The 16,605-nt window shown below is 53.8% G+C and overlaps 1 protein-coding gene across 2 annotated transcripts; it reads left to right on the top strand.

Moving 5' to 3' along the window:
- The first annotated feature begins 6,675 nt into the window (after positions 1-6,675).
- On the top strand, positions 6,676-15,921 carry Bsg (basigin (Ok blood group)). 2 transcript variants are annotated; one of them, XM_090339825.1, is made up of 8 exons: positions 6,676-6,816; positions 13,218-13,374; positions 13,800-13,882; positions 13,992-14,128; positions 14,225-14,504; positions 14,992-15,016; positions 15,218-15,282; positions 15,826-15,921. In XM_090339825.1, the coding sequence occupies exons 1-7, from the start codon at positions 6,747-6,749 to the stop codon at positions 15,276-15,278; spliced, it is 813 nt and encodes a 270-aa protein (XP_090195951.1). In that variant the 5' UTR covers positions 6,676-6,746; the 3' UTR covers positions 15,279-15,282; positions 15,826-15,921. The 2 variants fall into 2 exon arrangements, with proteins under 2 accessions (XP_090195951.1, XP_090195943.1); XM_090339817.1 differs by having other exon boundaries at positions 6,677-6,816; positions 15,218-15,921.
- Positions 15,922-16,605: the final 684 nt, after the last annotated feature.

The raw sequence follows: 16,605 nt of genomic DNA, 5'->3' as shown, positions 1-16,605 counted from the left end.
TCCAATTAACCACCAAAAAAGCTGGAAGTGGAAGTGTAGCTCAAGTGGTAAAGCACCAGCCTTGAGCCAAAGAAGTTCCGAGGCCAGCAGGCCATGCTTTCAAGCCCCAAGATCAGCACACAGTAGGGGCTGGGACTTGGCTAATGGTTAGAGTGCTGGCATGCACAAAGCCCTGGGTTTGATTCCTCAGTACCACCTACACAGAAAAAGCTGGAAGTGGCACTGTGGCTCAACTAGTAGAGCACTAGCCTTGAGGAAATAAGCAGAGATAGAAAGAGACAGAGACAGAGATAGAAGCAGAGATAATGCATGCCTGCAATCCTATCTATTCAGGAAGTGCCAAGCCAGCACAGACGGGGGAAAGTCTAGGAGCCTCTTCTTTTCACGTACCCATGGGAAAGCTGAAGTTGAGCTGCAGCTCAAGAGGCAGAGCACTAGCCTTGAGTGAAAAAGCTCGGGCATGGAGTCTCAACTTCAGGAGACTGAGATCTGAGGCTCCTGGTTCAAAATAGTCTGTCCCAGCTAAAGAGTACATTTCTTTTTTCCTTTTTTTTTTTCTTCGCTTGTCCTGGGGCTTGAACTCAGGGCCTGGTCACTGTCCCTGAGCCTTTTCTTGCTCAAGACTAGCGCTCTACCACTTGAGCCACAGCACTACTTCTGGCTGTGTGTGTGTGTGTGTGTGTGTGTGTGTGTGTGTGTGGTATACCAAGGAATCAAACCCAGGGCTTCATGCATGCTAGGTGAACACTCTACCACTAAGCCACACTCCCAGTCCAGCCCCAAAACTCTTATCTTCAATTAACCAGCAAAATGCTTGGATTGGAGGCATGTCTCAAATGGTAGAGCACCTACCCCATGAGTGAAAAGCTGAGTAAGAGCAGGTGGTCCTGAGTTCAAGCCCCAGTACTGGCACAAAAAATAAAGACAAGGCTGGAAATGTGGCTTAGTGATAGAGTGCCTGCCTAGCATGCATGAAGCCCTGGGTTCCATTCCTCAGTACCACATACACAGAAAAAGTCAGAAGTGGCGCTGTGGCTCAAGTGGTAGAGTGCTAGCCTTGAGCAAAAAGAAGCTCAGGGATAGTACCCAGGCCCTGAGTTCAAGCCCCAGGACTGGCAAAATAAATAAATAAAAATATGGACAGAGGTAGATGGAGAGACTGAGATGGAGGATGAAGGAGGTGTGTGTGTGTGTGTGTGTGTGTGTGTGTGTGTGTGTGTGTGTGTGTGTGTGTGTGTTTCTCCGAGCCAAGGAATCCAGGTGAAAGGTCACTGATGCTATGATCTCTCTTCAGGTTGGAGACTTTTTCTAAGTGAGCTGTTGGAAAAAGAAAAAAAAGCAATCTTCTGGCATTTCAGTTGAACAAAGACCTCAAGAACTGCTCAACTCAATGAGGGACCACGGTGGTCCCTGTCACCTGCCCAGGCATGCCTCCCACAGAACAAATACTCACCAACCCTGCCCGTCCCCCAGTCACAACAGGGCCAGAGCCACACCAGCTCCTGCAGGTGGAATTTATTTTGTTTTAATGTGTTTACATTGCTTGGCCTACTTTAGCTCTTTAGAAGAAATATTCATTCCTGAGTGTGAGGAGGGGGTGTGGATCCCTCACATGCAGCTGGAAGGCCTGATGGAGGATTTGGGGTGCATGTGTCATTGCTGTCATTTTCCTGGGAGAAAGGAACAGATACAAGCAAGGGGAGGAGGCATACACCTTAATTCTAATCCGTGGAGGCAGAGGCAGGAGGAGCTTGAGTTTAAGGCCAGCCAGGAATACAGCACTGCCACACTCTTGTCCAAAACAAAAACAGCCAGACACCAGTGGCTCAGACCTATACCCCCAGCTATTAAGGAGGCTGAGGTCTGAGAATGGAGGTTTGAAGCCAGCCCAGGCAAGAAAGTCCATGAGATTTATCTCCAAGGAGCCACGACCCACTAACAAGCCATAGTGGAGATGTCGCTCAAGCTGGTAGAGTGCCAGCCTGAGTGAAAAAGCTCAAGGACAGTGCCCAGGGCCTGAGTTCAAGCTACATGCAAATAGAGTTGAAAAAAAAAAACACTTTAAAGGATAGGAGTGTGGCTTAGTGGTAGAGAAGAGTTCTTGCCTAGCATTTGCAAAGCCCTGAGTTCGATTCCTTGGTACCACATACACAGAAAAAAAAAATGGAAGTGGTGCTGTGGCTCAAGAGGTAGAGCATTAGCCTTGAGCCAAAGTGTCCAAAGACGGTGTCCAGGTATTGAGTTTAAGCCACAGTACTGGCAAACAAAGAAAAAAGAAAAGAACAGAAAAAGAAAAAAAGCATTTTAACTGTTGGTTTCAGCCAGGCTCATACCTATAATCCCAGCTATTCAGGAGGCATAAGGAAGACAATGATAGGCTGAGGTTTCCCCAGACAAAACTTTGAGACCCTATCCAAAAAATGCCTAAAGTAAAAAACCCAGGACTTGAAGGCGAGGTGACTGAGGACTTGTCTGACAAGCAAAAGCCCTTGAAGTCAAACCCCAGAAACACGTGCATAAAGCCCATATTACGTACATAAATAACTGTGTACACACACTTGTGTGTGTGTGTAGGGGGGCCAGTCCTGGAGCCTTAACTCAGGGCCTGAGCTTTTTTGAGCCACAGCTCCACTTGCAACATTTCCATAGTTTATTGGAGATAAGAATCTCACAGACTTTCCTGCCCAGGCTGGCTTTGAACCACCATCTTCAGATGTCAGCCTTTTGAGTAGCTAGGACTTATGGCATGCACCACTAGTGCCCAGCTGGCTCTTCTTTTTATTCCCTTAAACCTGGCTGGTTCTGGGAGGTGGAGGAACAGTGGAGAGCTGAGAGAGCTGTGAGACCCTAGGGATGGTGGAAGGGCTCCAGGGAGGAGGAGCTCAGAAATCCAGGTCTTGGCAGAGGGGATAGGGCTTTGTACACAAAGCCTTCCTGACAGCCCTGAGATTTCTCAGAGGCCAGGCGGGGGAACTCAGGGCAGAAATTCCTTCCAGCCTGGTTATTTATGACCCTAGGGGCTTTGATGCCAGCTGGCTCTTCCCTGCTCAGCTCTAGATCTGCACGTAGCTTCTCACGGTCCTCTCTGTGATTTTTTCAAGCTTGAAGCCCCCCCCCCCCATAGTTCCCCCTTGCATAGGGCTCCCAGGCTTGAAGCACAGTCACTCTCCCATGTACACAGGAGCCCTGGGCCAGCAAAGCCTGGGCCTCCCCCACCAAGCTCTGTCCTGCCCATCCACCATGGCTAGGATTGGGTGGACTGGCATCTCATCTGGACTTCCGCACTGAGTGCCCCCTTTACCCACGCTGTATCCTTCTGTGCCATTTCTGGACTTCATCGCATGTACCATCCCTCCCCATAATATCTGTACTAGGTCTAGACCTCAGGACCTGGGCCTTGTCTCTTAGCTTTTTCACTCAAGGTTGATGCTCTATCATTTTATGCCACAGCTTTACCTTTGGCCTTTTGAGTGGTTAATTGGAGATAAGAGTATCTGATGGCTGGGTGAATGGTCTACTATTTGCCTAGCAGGCCTGAAGCCCTGGGTTCGATTCCTTGGTACCACACACATAGAAAAAGCCGAAGGTGGTGCTGTGGCTCAATTGGTAGAGCTCTAGCCTTGAGAAAGCTCAAGGACAGTGCTCAGGCCCTGAGTCCAAACCTCAGGACTGGTTTAAAAAAAAAAAAAAAAAGAGTCTCAGGGACTTTTCTGCCTGGGCTGGCTTCAAACTAGGATCCTCATATCTCAGCCTCCTGAGTAGCTAGGATGACAGGCGTGAGCCACTAGGGCCTAGCATGAAATAAATACATTTCTTTTTGAACAATGTCGCCTCTTCCTGTACTTTCTCCCAGTTTCCACTGCTCCTTTGTTTCCCATACAGATACATGTAGCTTTTCACCATTTTTGTTGTTGGTAGTGGTGTTTAGTTTGTGCTGGGACTGAGGCTTGAACTCAGGACCTCAGACTTTGCTTGGCTTTTTCACTCAAGGCTAGCAGTTGAACCACGGCTCTATTTTTGGCTTTTTTGCTGGCTAATTGGAGATGAGAGTCTCATGAACTTTTCTGCTTAGACTGGCTCAGAGCTCAGCCTTCTGAATGAGTAGGGTTATGGCATGAGCCACCAGTACCTTTTTACTTTTCTGTCAGTCCTGGGGCTTGAACTCAGGGCCTAAGCACTGTCCCTGACCTTTTGTGCTCAAGTCTGCTGCTGTACCATTGGAGCTACAGCTCTACTTCTGTCTTTTTGGAGGGTTCATTGGGGATAAGATTCTCAAAAGTGGCTCATGCCTGCAATCGTAGCTACTCAGGAAGCTGAGATCTGAGGATCACAGTTCAAAACCAGACCTGGCATGAAAAGTCATGAGACTCTTTTTTTTTTTTTTTTTGCCAGTCCTGGGCTTGAATTCAGGGTCTGAGCACTGTCCTTGGGCTTTTTCCTCAAGGCTAGCGCTCTGCCACTTGAGCCACAACACCACTTTCAGCTTTTTTCTATGTATGTGGTACCGAGGACTTGAACTAGGGTCTTGGCATATGCTTGGCAAGCACTCTACCACTAGGTCAAACTCCCAGCCCCATCATGAGACTCTCATCTTCAATTAACCACCAGACAAACTGGAAGTGGTACTGTGGCTCAAGTGGTAGAGTGCTAGCATTGAACTGAAGAGCTCAGGAACAGCGCCCAAGCCCCATGACTAACCACCCCCCCACCCGGAAAAAAAAAAAAAAAAGCAATTTCATGGACTTTCCTGCCCAGGCTGGCTTGGAACCAGCATCCTCAGATCTCAACTGCCTGAATAACTCCGACTGCAAGTGTGAGCCACCAGTGCCCAGTCCTTCTTTTGTTTTTATTTTAATAAATTTTATATAACTATGTTCCCTCTCTCCCAAACTTAAAATTTACTTTTTTAAAAATTATTTACACAAGCCTTGAGATCTCATGTCCAAAAATATACCATTTCACTTTTCCCAACCTGTGTAACTGTGCACTGACTCATAACCTTCAAAAATAAGGAATGTATCTGGGTGCTGGTAGCTCACACCTGTAATCCTAGCTACTCAGGAGGCCGAGAGCTGAGGATCATGGTTTCAAGCCAGCCTGGGTAAGGAAAGTCCAGAAGATTCCAATTAAACAGCAAAAAAGCTGGAAGTGAAATTGCAGTTCAAGTGGTAATGCACCAGTCTTGAGGGAAAATGTTCAAGCCCCAGGACTGGCACAAAAGAAAGTAAGAATAAAAGAGGTATAATCTCGGGCCAGGAGTTTGGCCTAGTGGTTAAAGCGCTTGCCTAGCATGCACGAAGACCCGGGTTCAATTCCTCAGTACCACATACATACAAAAAAAAAGCCGGAAGTGGTGCTGAGGCTCAAGTGGTAGAGCTCTAGCCTTGAGAAAGTCCAAGGACAGTGCTCAGGCCCTGAGCTCAAGTCCAGGACTGGCAAAAATAAATAAATAAATAAATAAATAAAAGAGGTATAATCTCAGTCTTTAGAAGGCTGAGGCTGGAGATCAGAATTCAGGGTCGACCTGGGCTACACAGAGGCTCAGTCTCAACCAAAACATCAAGGGTTGGGAATGTGGCTTAGTAGTAGAGTGCTTGCACAGCATGCATGAAGCCCTGGTTTGATTCCTCTTTACCACATTCACAGAGAAAGCCAGAAGAGGCACTGTGGTTCAAGTGCTGGAGGGCTAGCCTTGAGCAAAAGAAGCTCAGGACAGCCCGGCAAGGTGGTTCACGCCTAGAGTCCAAGGTACTCAGGAGGCTGAGAACTGAGGATCAAGGTTCAAAGCCAGCCCGGGCACAAAAGGACCTGAGAATCTAATCTCCAATTAACCTCTAGAAAATGGGAAATTGAACTTGTCTCCAGGGTAGGGACAACACCCAAGCTCATGGCTAGGGCTGTAGCCTTGAGCTGATATCTGAGGATCAGTTCAAAGCTCCCTCAGGAGAGAAAGTCCATGAGACTTCTTGTCTTCAATTAACCACCAAAAAACCCTGAAGTTGTGCTGAGACTCAGAGTGGTAGAGCCAGATGCAGTGGCTCACGCCTGTAATCCTAGCTACTCAGGAGGCTGAGATCTGAGGATGAAGGTTCAGAGGCAGCCGGGCACAAAAGGACCTGAGACTCTTATCTCCAATTAACCTCTAGAAAACGGAAAGTGGGGTTTAGCTCAAAGGTAAAGGCAGTAATAGCCCTGAGCTGAAGAGCTCAGGAACAGTGCCCAGGCCCAGTTCAAGCCTCATGACCCACCAAAAAAAAAAAAATAAAAATAAAAAGCTTAGGACAATGCCCAGGCCCTGAGTTCAAATCCAGAACTAACAAAACCACAAAAACAAAGGCAAAAACAAAAGCCCAAACAACAAAAACATCAAGAAAGCAACCAGCCGAGCTTTGGCCCCGCCTTCCGAGGCCCCGCCCCCAAGAGGCCCCGCCCCAGCGAGGCCCCGCCTTCGTTCTCTAGCAACCTCAAGTCCCACCTCCACCATAGGGGTGGGGCCTGGGGAGGTCACGTGCTAGCGGTCCGGCTCGACTTCCGGGCTTCTGTAGCGCGAGTCTCCCGCAGCTGGAGTACGTGCGTGCGCGCGCGTTCGCAGGAAATGGCGTCCGGCGCGCCCCGCTCTGTGACGTCACCGGCGTGCGCGCGCCCCGCCGCGCTTTGCCCTACTTATACCGCGGCGGCGGTTGCGAGCGGACATTCGGGCAGGCGTTGCGGGGGTGGCCGTTTCTCCTCCTTCTCGCTCCGGCGGCATGATGGCGGCTGCGGTGTTTCTGGCTCTGGGCTTCGCGCTGCTGGGCGTCCAGGGCGCATCCGCAACGGGTGAGGAGCGGGTTGGGGGCCGCGACGGGGTAGTAAAGCCTGACTGGAGGGGGGGGCCTGGGCCTTGGTGGGGGTCTTGGCCCGGCCGGAAAGGGCCTTTTTTGTGCGATCTGCACCCGAGAAGATGAAGGTGAGAGCTTACCCTGGAGGTTCCGGGAAGACCACGCTGCCTGCGGGCCATTTTCTCTGGGTTTTTCTTGGGGGGGGTGTCCAGCTCGAGGAGAGGTCTTCTCGCCCTGGGGGGGGATGGAATTGGGTGAGAGGGGACTTCTAGGGGACTTGGGGAGTCACAGTGCCTGGAGATGAGATCCCCAAAGTTACAGGGCCAAGACCGGAAGGAAGCTTTGGCCCTCCCCCCCGGGTGGGTGGTGGGGTGGTGGCAGATGGAGGCGTGACCCTCGGGGCCTCCAGGGGCAGCAGCAGGGCCTTGGGGTAACGTTCCCGAAGATGGAGGTGGTGGGCCTTAAGGGTTGGCCCGGGCCTGAGGAACCTCTGGGTTCCAGCCACAGGTCTGGGGTTGCTAACCGCACAGGGCTCAGCAGAAGTCCTTGGTGTCCTTGTAGAGGGTGTATCTGGAGGCAAAAGGTGAGCCCCGGGGAGCTCCAGGGAGTGGCACTGGTGTCAGAGTAATAGTCCCCGGCGTTTGGGGCAAAGTTCCAGCCAGGTTGGTTACCTGCTGTCTCCCGGGTGAGTGTGATCTGAAGCTCCTGCTCTCTTAGTGAAAATGAATCTCTGTGATTTTTCTGTGACTTGGGAGGCCCAGGGGTGGTCAACCCAACCCCTAAGCCTAGCCCAGGGCATCCAGAACTTTGGTCCTAAACAGCTCATCTGCCCCTGGCCAGGGAAAAAGAGGCCTGGGTATTTGAGGAGGCTCTTTATTAGCCTCAGGGCTTGATCAGGTGCTTGCTTGGCCTGGGTCCACAGGCTGAAGCCTGCAGGGCATGTGGGGGTGGGGGCTTGGGATGTAGGGTACCCACGTGGTCAAGTAGTGCCAGAGCTGACCAATTCTGGCCCCCGGCATGTTCATGTGACCATGGTTTGGGACCTGTGCTGCCAGACTACTGACCTCCTGTTGGGCCCTGGTGCTCTTCTCCAGAAATCCCCTGGTGTCCCCGGATGAACACTGGGCTCCATGTGCTCGGAAGCAGCCCTTGAGAGATTATCATTCTTGGTAGGATTTAGCCACATCTCAATCTGAGCTTACACCAAATCTGAGCTTACCCCATTCTGTGCTCCCACACTCATGCCCTAAGAGCCTCCTTCCAGTCTGGGCTTTGTGGCCCTCTTATTTTGCCTGAATGGGACACCAAGTGAGATGGTTCCTCTCCTGCCTTTACAAGTGGGAAACTGAGGCCCCGGAGGGGAGTCAGGTGTTCAAGGTCACAGAGAGGTCGCCTTGGCCTCCTGGCTCAGAGCTGCCCACGGGGCTGTGCTTGCAGGGTGAGCTCCTTGGAGTGTGATCCAAGGCTATTTTTATAGGAGAAAAGCCAGGTTGCTACCTTTCTGCTTGGCAAAGGTGTTTTCTGCACTTACTGTGTGCACATTAAGATCTGGTTAAAGATTTATAGTGGCTGAGGATGGAAGGTATACCTCAGGTGGTAGAGTGCCAGCCAGGGGTGAAAAAGCCAAGTGAGAATTGAGAATGTGGGCCATGTCAAGCCCTAGTACTAGCACCAAAAAGAGGGGGGGTGGGGGGCAGAGGCTAAGGAAGAAGAAGAAATAATAATAATGTAAGGCACTAGTGACTCACATCTGTAATCCTTGCTACTTAGGCTACTTAGGCTGAGATCTGAGAAATACAATTCAAGGCCAGCCCTGGCAGACAAATGAAGTGGAGGTGTGGAGTTTCACATAGTAAAAGACCAGAAGTGAATTAAAAACTAAACTGTGAGGCCCTGGGTTTAAGTGTTGGGATCCCCAGTATTGGGATGGGATATGTGTATGCATATACACATACTGCTACTTAGGGAGCAGAGGGGTGGAGCATGAGGTCCTGAGCTTTGCTGGAGAGGAGGGGGTTCTGAGCTGAGGGGGCTGGGTCTTGGCAAGGGGGAGAAGGGGGTTGCCCTGGAGAGTAAGGTGGAGCCCCTGGCAAAGTGGTGAAGGTAAGCTGGAGCTTTTTTTTTTTTTTGGGTCAGTCATGGGGCTTGAGCTCAGATTCCTGGGTATTGTCCCAGAGCTTTTTCACCCAGGACTATTACTCTACCACTTTGAGCCATAGCTCCACTTCTAGTTTTTCTGGTGGTTCATTGGAGATAAGAGTCTCATAGACTTTCCTGCCCAGGCTGGCTTCAAACCACCATCCTCAGATCTTACTCCTGAGTAGTTTGAGTACCTGGTAAGGCTCAGAGCTTTCCATGGTGGGGTAGGTGGGTAGAGCAGTCTTGTCTCCTTGCCCAGAGCCCAGCAGGGCTTCTGGCTCCAAATAGCTCCTCCACAGATCCCGGAGCTCTTCCCTGGTGTGGCCACACAGCCTGGTGGAGGTGTAATCCAGGCACCCGGAGGCTGGGAAGTCTGTGTGGACGCTGTGTGATGCTGGTACTTGAAGCCAACACACAGTGCACGCTGGCGAGGGCCCCACCACTGAGTCACACGCACTCCTCTCTTTTCTTGGAGTGAGTGACTATGTTTGTCTCTGGGCCCTGTGCTGAGATGTATGCCAGGACGGCTGTATAGAAGGAGGGTGTGAATTTGCTGACCAGATCAGGTGAGCCTCAGGTGAAAGGGGTAGGAGGTCACTAGTGCAGTATTCTAGAATGTTCTCTCCTATTCCTATCTCAGCAGCAATGCAGATGGGAAGGAGAAAGACTGGGTATGAGCTCCCTTAGGGAGAGGCGCCCTGCCCTGCCTGGTGTACCCCGAGTGCAGCTTTGATGGCCCCCTGGCCAGCCTGGCTGCCAGTGGGCAGGCAAGAGGGCACTGTTTTTAGACTAGGGTGACTGCTGGAGAATGCCCGTTACAGATCATGTGTCCAGACTGCACTCTTGACTTTACTGAAGTCCAGCAAAGGGGCCTTAGACAGGGGCCTGGCTCAGCCTGTGCTGGATGAGAGGAGATGGGCAGGCCTCCTGCCATATAGCCTTCATCAGAGACAGGGCAGCGAAACCCATTACGGCTGGGGCAGAGACTGTGAGGCACGTAGCCCGTGTGCGGACATGAGATGGGGCAGCCTGATATTCCTGCCCTGACATGCGGATCGCTCCACTTTGCCTAAAGCTGCTATTTTGCAATCAGAAATTTTTTTTTTTTGGTTGTGGGGCTTGAACTCTGGGCCTGGGCATTGTCCCTGAGCTCTTCAGCTCAAGGCAACCACTCTACAACGTTGAGCCACAGCCCCACTTCTGCTTTTCTGGTGATAGTGCCTGGGCTGGCTTTACACCTCAATCCTCAGATCTCAGCCTCCTGAGTAGCTAGGATTACAGGCGTGAGCCACTGTGCCCAGCTAGTCAGAAATCCTGACTGAAAACATGTAGGCTCCCAGAAGGGGTCCCTTGCACAAAAACAGTGCTGTCAAAAATCTGTCCTAACCCAGTTGTGGAGGCCTCGGGGCCAGCATGAGCCCTGTGCTGCAGCTCGGTAGAGCGTGTGTGGTGGGCCTGCCATCCATCTGGGCCCTAGGCAGGCACACGGAACTGAGTGCAGTTCCTGAGACCCTCTGTCCTTTGTCATTACGCAGTCTCCGCTGACCAAGACGCCTTCCTTCCTTCCCATGAGAGAGAGAAACTCCCTGGTTGAGGCTCTGGCTCAAATGGTAGTGCACCTGTCTTGGCAGGGAAGCCCAGAGTTCATATTCTGGCACCACAAGTACAGGGAGGTGGCTCACATCTAATCCTGACTACTCAGGAGGCTGCAACTGAGGATAGAAGTTTGAAACCAGCCTGGGCAGGAGTCCCTGAGCCTCTTTAACCACCAGAAAACCAGAAGTGGAGTGGTGGCTCGAGGAGATAGCGCCACTAGCCGTGAACAGAAGAACTTGGGGACAGTATCCAGGCCGTGAGTTGAAGCCGCAGTGCCAGCATCCAGGTGGGGCGGGGGGTAAGAAGTTTCAGGTAGCCACACCTAGAGACATGGGGCTTCTGCTCTGCCCCGGGTGGCTCTGGATCCTGAGCCAGCGGCATGCGCTTCCCCAGGCTCATAACGTGTATCGAGGTTGTTCTGGAGCAGAGCAGGGCCAGGCTGTAGTGTCTCTGGATGAAGAATAGCTGCTAAGTTGTGCGTGAGTGCCTGTGCACCTGGCTTTTTCTCTTGCCAGTAATGGGGTTTGAACTCCGGACGTTTTGCTCTCATTTGCCTTTTCTCACTCAAAGCTAGCACTGTGCCCCACCACGTTCAGCTTTCTGTTGTTTAACTGAAGATCAGATTCTTGCTCATTTGTCTGTTCCAGTTGGCTTCAGGTCATGATTCTCAGATCTCAGCCTCCTGAAGTAGCAAGGTTGGCAGATGTGAGCCTCTGGCTCTCTCCAACTTTGGGGATTTAAGGTTTGACTTGAGACCAGGTGAACCGAAGGACCCAGTGCCTGGGCTGGGGTGTCTCTGGTTTCAGGACCAGGTGTAGGATCAGGTACTTTGAAGTAACTGTCCCACCTGGTCTCAGGTGTTTTATTTTGGAGCTGGGTGCTGTAAGAAGTCCCGTGCCCAGTGGGAGTCACACTGGGTGGATCCCTTGGAGACTGCCTGGAGCACAGGCGCAGCTGCTTTCCTGTCTCTCATTTTCTTCTGTTCTCCTAACATGCCTCAGCTTCTCCTGCAGGCTGAAAGGAAGCCAGTCTCTCTGAAGGCAGCCCTGGGCCAGGCCTCACTGCTCAGCTCCTGAGGGATGGTCACCTCAGCCAATGCTGGCCTTTCTTGGCCCTATATTTCTCCCCGTACTAACAGGGTACTAACTCTCTCTCCCATAGCCGGCTTTATCCAGGCCCCACTGTCCCAGGAGGGGTGGGTAGGGGGCAGTGTGGCCCTGCACTGTGAGGCTGTGGGCAGACCTGTCCCCGAGATCCAGTGGTGGTTTGAAGGGAATAGTCCCAACGACACCTGCTCCCAGCTGTGGGATGGCGCCCGGCTGGACCGTGTCCACATCCATGCCACCTATCACCAGCATGCGGCCAGCAGCCTGTCCATCGACAAACTCAGCGTGGAGGATGCGGGCACTTATGAGTGTCGGGCCAACAACGACCCCGACCGCAACCACCTGACTCTGACACCCAGGGTCAGGTGGGTCCGTGCTCAGGCGAGCGTGGTGGTCCTCAAACGTGAGTGGCCCAAGTATTGGCCTCCGTCTCCCTCTTGTGCCACCCAACCCTGGCTCCTGCTTCATAGAGTCCAGATGCTGCTCAGCCAGCTCTCCACCCTTCTCTCCTGCAAAGAGCCCCAGTCCTATGGACCAGGGCCTGTGGCCTAGACCTGGTGGCCTCAGCATTTGGCCTAGCCAGGGTGCTGGCAGGCCCTGCCCTCGCAGATGGGTCCCTAGCCCCATCCCCTCGGCCCTCCTACCTGTTCCTCAAGCACCTGCCCAGCCCCTCCGTGGCTGGCTGGTCCATCACCTGTGCACTTGTCCAGTGGCTCTGGAGTCTGTGGTTCTAGCCTGTGGTATTCTGCCAGGTTCAGCCAGGAACAAGGCTCTTCAGCTTTATGAGGCCTCTCAGCTTCTGGTTCCAATTGATGATCACATTTTGATTCCTAACGGGAATGCTATCAGCTGGTCAAGAGGTTGGCTCCATTGAAAAGTGCTGGTCTGGAGCTGGTGGCTCCCATGTGTAATCCTAGCTACTCAGGAGTCTAAGATCTGAGGATCATGGTTTGAAGCCAGCCTGAGCAGGCAAGCCTGTGAGATTCTTATTCCATTCAACCACCAAAAAGCTGGAAGTGGATCTGGAGCCCAAATGAGAGTTCTAGCCTTGAGCAAAAAACACTCAGGGATAGCGCTCAGGCCTTTTGAGTTCAAACCCCAGGATTGACACCAACCCCCCCCCCAAAAAAAAAAAAAAAAACAAACCCAAACCTGTGGTCAGAGCTGTATGGCAGTGGCTTGTCTTGGACAGGAAGATCCAGTTTGTACAGGGCAGTGCAGCAGGTTGATGCCTGGGTCCCGGAGGTGGGTCCTCAACTTACACCCTGGACCATAACTGTCCTGCCCTGTCGTCTCCAGTTCCCTCCTGCTCCGTCCTCTCCCCCTGCTCTCCAGACGCCTGGCAGGCCCGTCCTCCCCTGTGCCTGGATCCTTTTTGGAGAGTGTTGTGGGTGTGTCTGTTACCAGATCCGAGAGGAGCTGGCCTCAAGTTAGCCTGCACTGTGGGGAGCGGGGGAGCCCCTGGGACCTTGGGCCCCTGTGGTTGTAAACCATAACAACAGTGCAGGCTGCTGGGGCAAGGCCTGCGTCCCTTGCAGACCTCGCTTTGGTTTCGCAGCGGGCACCATCCAGACCTCTGTGCAGAAGCTCGAGTCCAAGATACGCCTCGTCTGTACCCTAAATCAGAGCTCCACAGAGATCAAGGGCCACCGGTGGATGCATGGTGAGAAGGTGGTAAAGGAGGACGCACTGCCCGGTCCCACCACAGAGCTCGAGTGAGTGCCCAGGGAGGCCAGCAGGGGGCTCTCGTGAGCGGGGCTGGAGGGGTGGCCTGGGAGCCAAGGGGCCACCCAGGCGCTAGAGGACAGGGCCCAGAGTTCTCCTGGCACTCACAGGAAGCTTCAGTGGCCTTACGTTTGTGACAGAAAAGCAAAGCTTGGTGCCTGTCTCATGCCATGGTGGCCAGTCCTGGGCTTAATTGGGGCTTAAGCAGGCACAGTGTGCACAGAACCCTCTTAGAGTCCTCACGTGGGTAGAGAGGCCACCTCCTTCCCTGGCACCCATCCCCAGGCATCTTCTGTGTCCCTGGCGGGTTCCACTGAGGCCTGGGTTCATCCGAACCTGTGTGGCTATGTCACAAGAAAGAAGTAGAGGCTGTGGCAGAGCCACCAGCCTCGCCACAGGGCTCTTTTGCTTTCAGTGTGGACAAGAAGACAAAGTCAGGCAACTACTCATGCATCTTCCTCCCGGAGCCCTCGGGCAGGGCACAGATCCAAGTGAGCGGTGAGCCTGGGGCTGGACTGCCTGGCACCTGTTGGGACTGGGACTGGCAGACGGGGGCTGTGAGTGACCTACAGGCCTGGGTGTTGGCCTCCCTCCTTGTTTTCCCTAGGGCCCCCTGAAATCAAGGCTGCAAAAAAATCACTTCATGGTGAGGAGGGTACATCAGTCACACTTATCTGCAAATCTGAGATCCATCCCCAGATCGGCTCCTGGACCTGGCACAAGGTGGTTGATTCCCACAATGAGGTGAGAGCCCATAGCCGGGGCCATGGGAGAGCCCACAATTGTGGATGAGGATATGAGGGGGTTCCCCTGGTCCGACAAGCCCCCTTCCACCCCCAGCTCATCATCATTGACGGCAATAAATACGTGGAGAATTCCACATGGGTGGAGTCTGAACTGACCATCAATAACCTGGAAGTGGGCACCGACCCTGGCACTTACCTGTGCAATGCCACTACTGAAGAGGGCAGTGGCACAGCAACCATTACGCTGCGTGTGCACAGCCACCTGGCGGCCCTCTGGCCTTTCCTGGGCATTGTAGCCGAGGTCCTGGTGCTGCTCACCATAATCTTCATCTGTGAGAAGCGACAGAAGCCCAGCCGTGATGCAGATGCAGATGGTGAGCGGCCCTGAGAAGCGGGGTTAGGGTGTCCCCTTGACCAGGGGCCGTGGCAGCAGTGTGGACCTTAGGCTCCAGGGGTATCCTGCAGTGGTGGGGTGAGCTGCACAGAGGGCAGCTCGCTGGTGGGGCTTTGAGGATGCAGCCATTGGAGCCCCAAGACAGCATGATGCTGCTCCTGTCTGAGTGGCTGGGCTCATGCGTCCCCGCACGCTGCAGGGTGCCCGTGAGCCAGCAGCATGGAGCCTTTGCACAGATCCTGGTGAGGCAGTGCAGGTGCACACAGCCATGCCACCGTGGCAAAGCTGTGTCCCCACAGGACCCCAGGACAGGCTGGTGGTGCCAGGCACTCCATAGGCCACACTGATGCCTTGTTCTCTCTCTCTCTCTCTCTCTCTCTCTCTCTCTCTCTCTCTCTCTCTCTCTCTCTCTCTCTCTCCCCCTCTCCCTCCCCTCCCCCCTCCCCTCATGTGGCTGCACATGACAGAAGACGAACTAGGCTCCGCACCACTGTAAGTCTCAGAGATCTTGGGGTACCCTAGAGCCTTTATTCACTGGTAGGGTGAGGCTTGTTCTTTAGTTTGCATGGACCACCCTCCATGAGGGAGGGCCTCATTGGGTACCAGCCAGGGAGGTGGCTGCTGAGCAGGCAGGAGGTGAGGGCTGGTACTAGCACGCCTGCTGCGTGCTGAGGCCCTGCCCTGTATCCCCAGGAAGAGCAGCGGACACAGCCTGGACAAAGACAAGAGCGTCCGCCAGAGGTCCACCAGCTGAGCAGGTGTGCAGCAAGGCCGGGGCCTGGGGCCTGGGGCACTGGTTGAGGACCAGAGCCGCCTGCCTGGAGCCTGGCATCTGCGTCCCGCCTCCCACAGGACTCCTTCCCGTGTTTGCCAAATTTCACATCCTCTCTCCTCCGAGAAAAGCCACCCGGCAAAAGCACACAGCTGTAGTCCCCACGGAGTCCCTCCTCCAGTCCCTCCTTCACTGAAGGAGGCTCTGCTCCACGTGGAGGGGCTCCTTTCTAAACATGCCACTAGAGCCCCAGGTGGTCGGTGTGTCCCCCAGTCTCCAGGGCGGGTGTGCAGGGCTGGGGGCCTGGCCCTGGGTGGCACGCCAGGCTGGGCCAGTGCCCTGGCTGAAACTGGCACTGCCCAGCCACACCTGTGCTCTCATTTGCTTCTGAAGGCCATGATCTGTTTCAAACCCAATAGAAGCTGAGTGAGTCTCTGACCTGGTGGAGAGCCCCACTCACTCGCTCTTAGGGTGATCCTTTCACTGCTCCCCAGTGACCTCAAGCCCCTCCCAATGTCTGTGTGCCCAGGACCAGAACTGCAGAAGTGCTCATCTCCGTGGACTACCTTTGGGCCTCCTGGGACCCCCAATCCCCAGCTGCCATAATAAAGACTGACTTCACCTGTCTGAGTTCACCTCTGCTGTGAGGCAGCGGGACGTGGGGTGGGCCCGGGACTGGCTGGCCAGGCGGCCCGCTCTCAGCAGTCAGGGGACCAAGGAGCAGGGGCTGCTGATGACCAAAGAAGGGTCGGGCTGGGAAGCCCTGGGCAGGACTGGCCAGCTGTTTCCTGTCTCCTCTGCTGGCTGAGTTTTGGGCCTAGGTCTGTCAGCCCGCCTGCAGAGGGCAAGATGGGACCTGGGCAGCAGCAGTGGAGACCTGCCAGTGTCATATGCCTCAAGGGTTCCCTGATGGCTCAAATAGGGGAAATAGGGGAGGCACAAGGCTGGAATGGGAGTGTGTGTGTGGGGGGGGGGGGGGGAAAGTTCTGGAAGGAGATGGCAGCGTGGGTCGACCCTAGGCCAGCCTCTTTTAGTCATTACATAGTATTGGGGTGCTAGAAGGAGTTAGGGGGCTGGGGAAGGGAGAGTGGTAGCATTTTAATACTAGAAGAACCAAAACAAATACCCGGCCCAGCCCACAGTCCATCCCTGGAAGGAGTCATCTCCACTTTACCAAGAATTGGGATGTGCCACGCCTGAGGCCGCTGTGGCCCTGTGCTTCCCCACAGCAGCCACTAGAGGGCGCCATGCCCACAGGGTGAGAGTTGGGGGGGCGGGGTGCCCACACCTTGAGTTGCCCAGCTGGGCC

Source organism: Megascapheus bottae, chromosome 1 (genome assembly GCF_031878675.1).
Source record: "Megascapheus bottae isolate mThoBot1 chromosome 1, mThoBot2.hap1, whole genome shotgun sequence".
NCBI classification, from domain to species: Eukaryota; Metazoa; Chordata; class Mammalia; order Rodentia; family Geomyidae; genus Megascapheus; species Megascapheus bottae.
The sequence above is the reverse complement of the archived record's forward strand: the minus strand, read 5'-3'. Positions and strand labels throughout refer to the sequence as shown.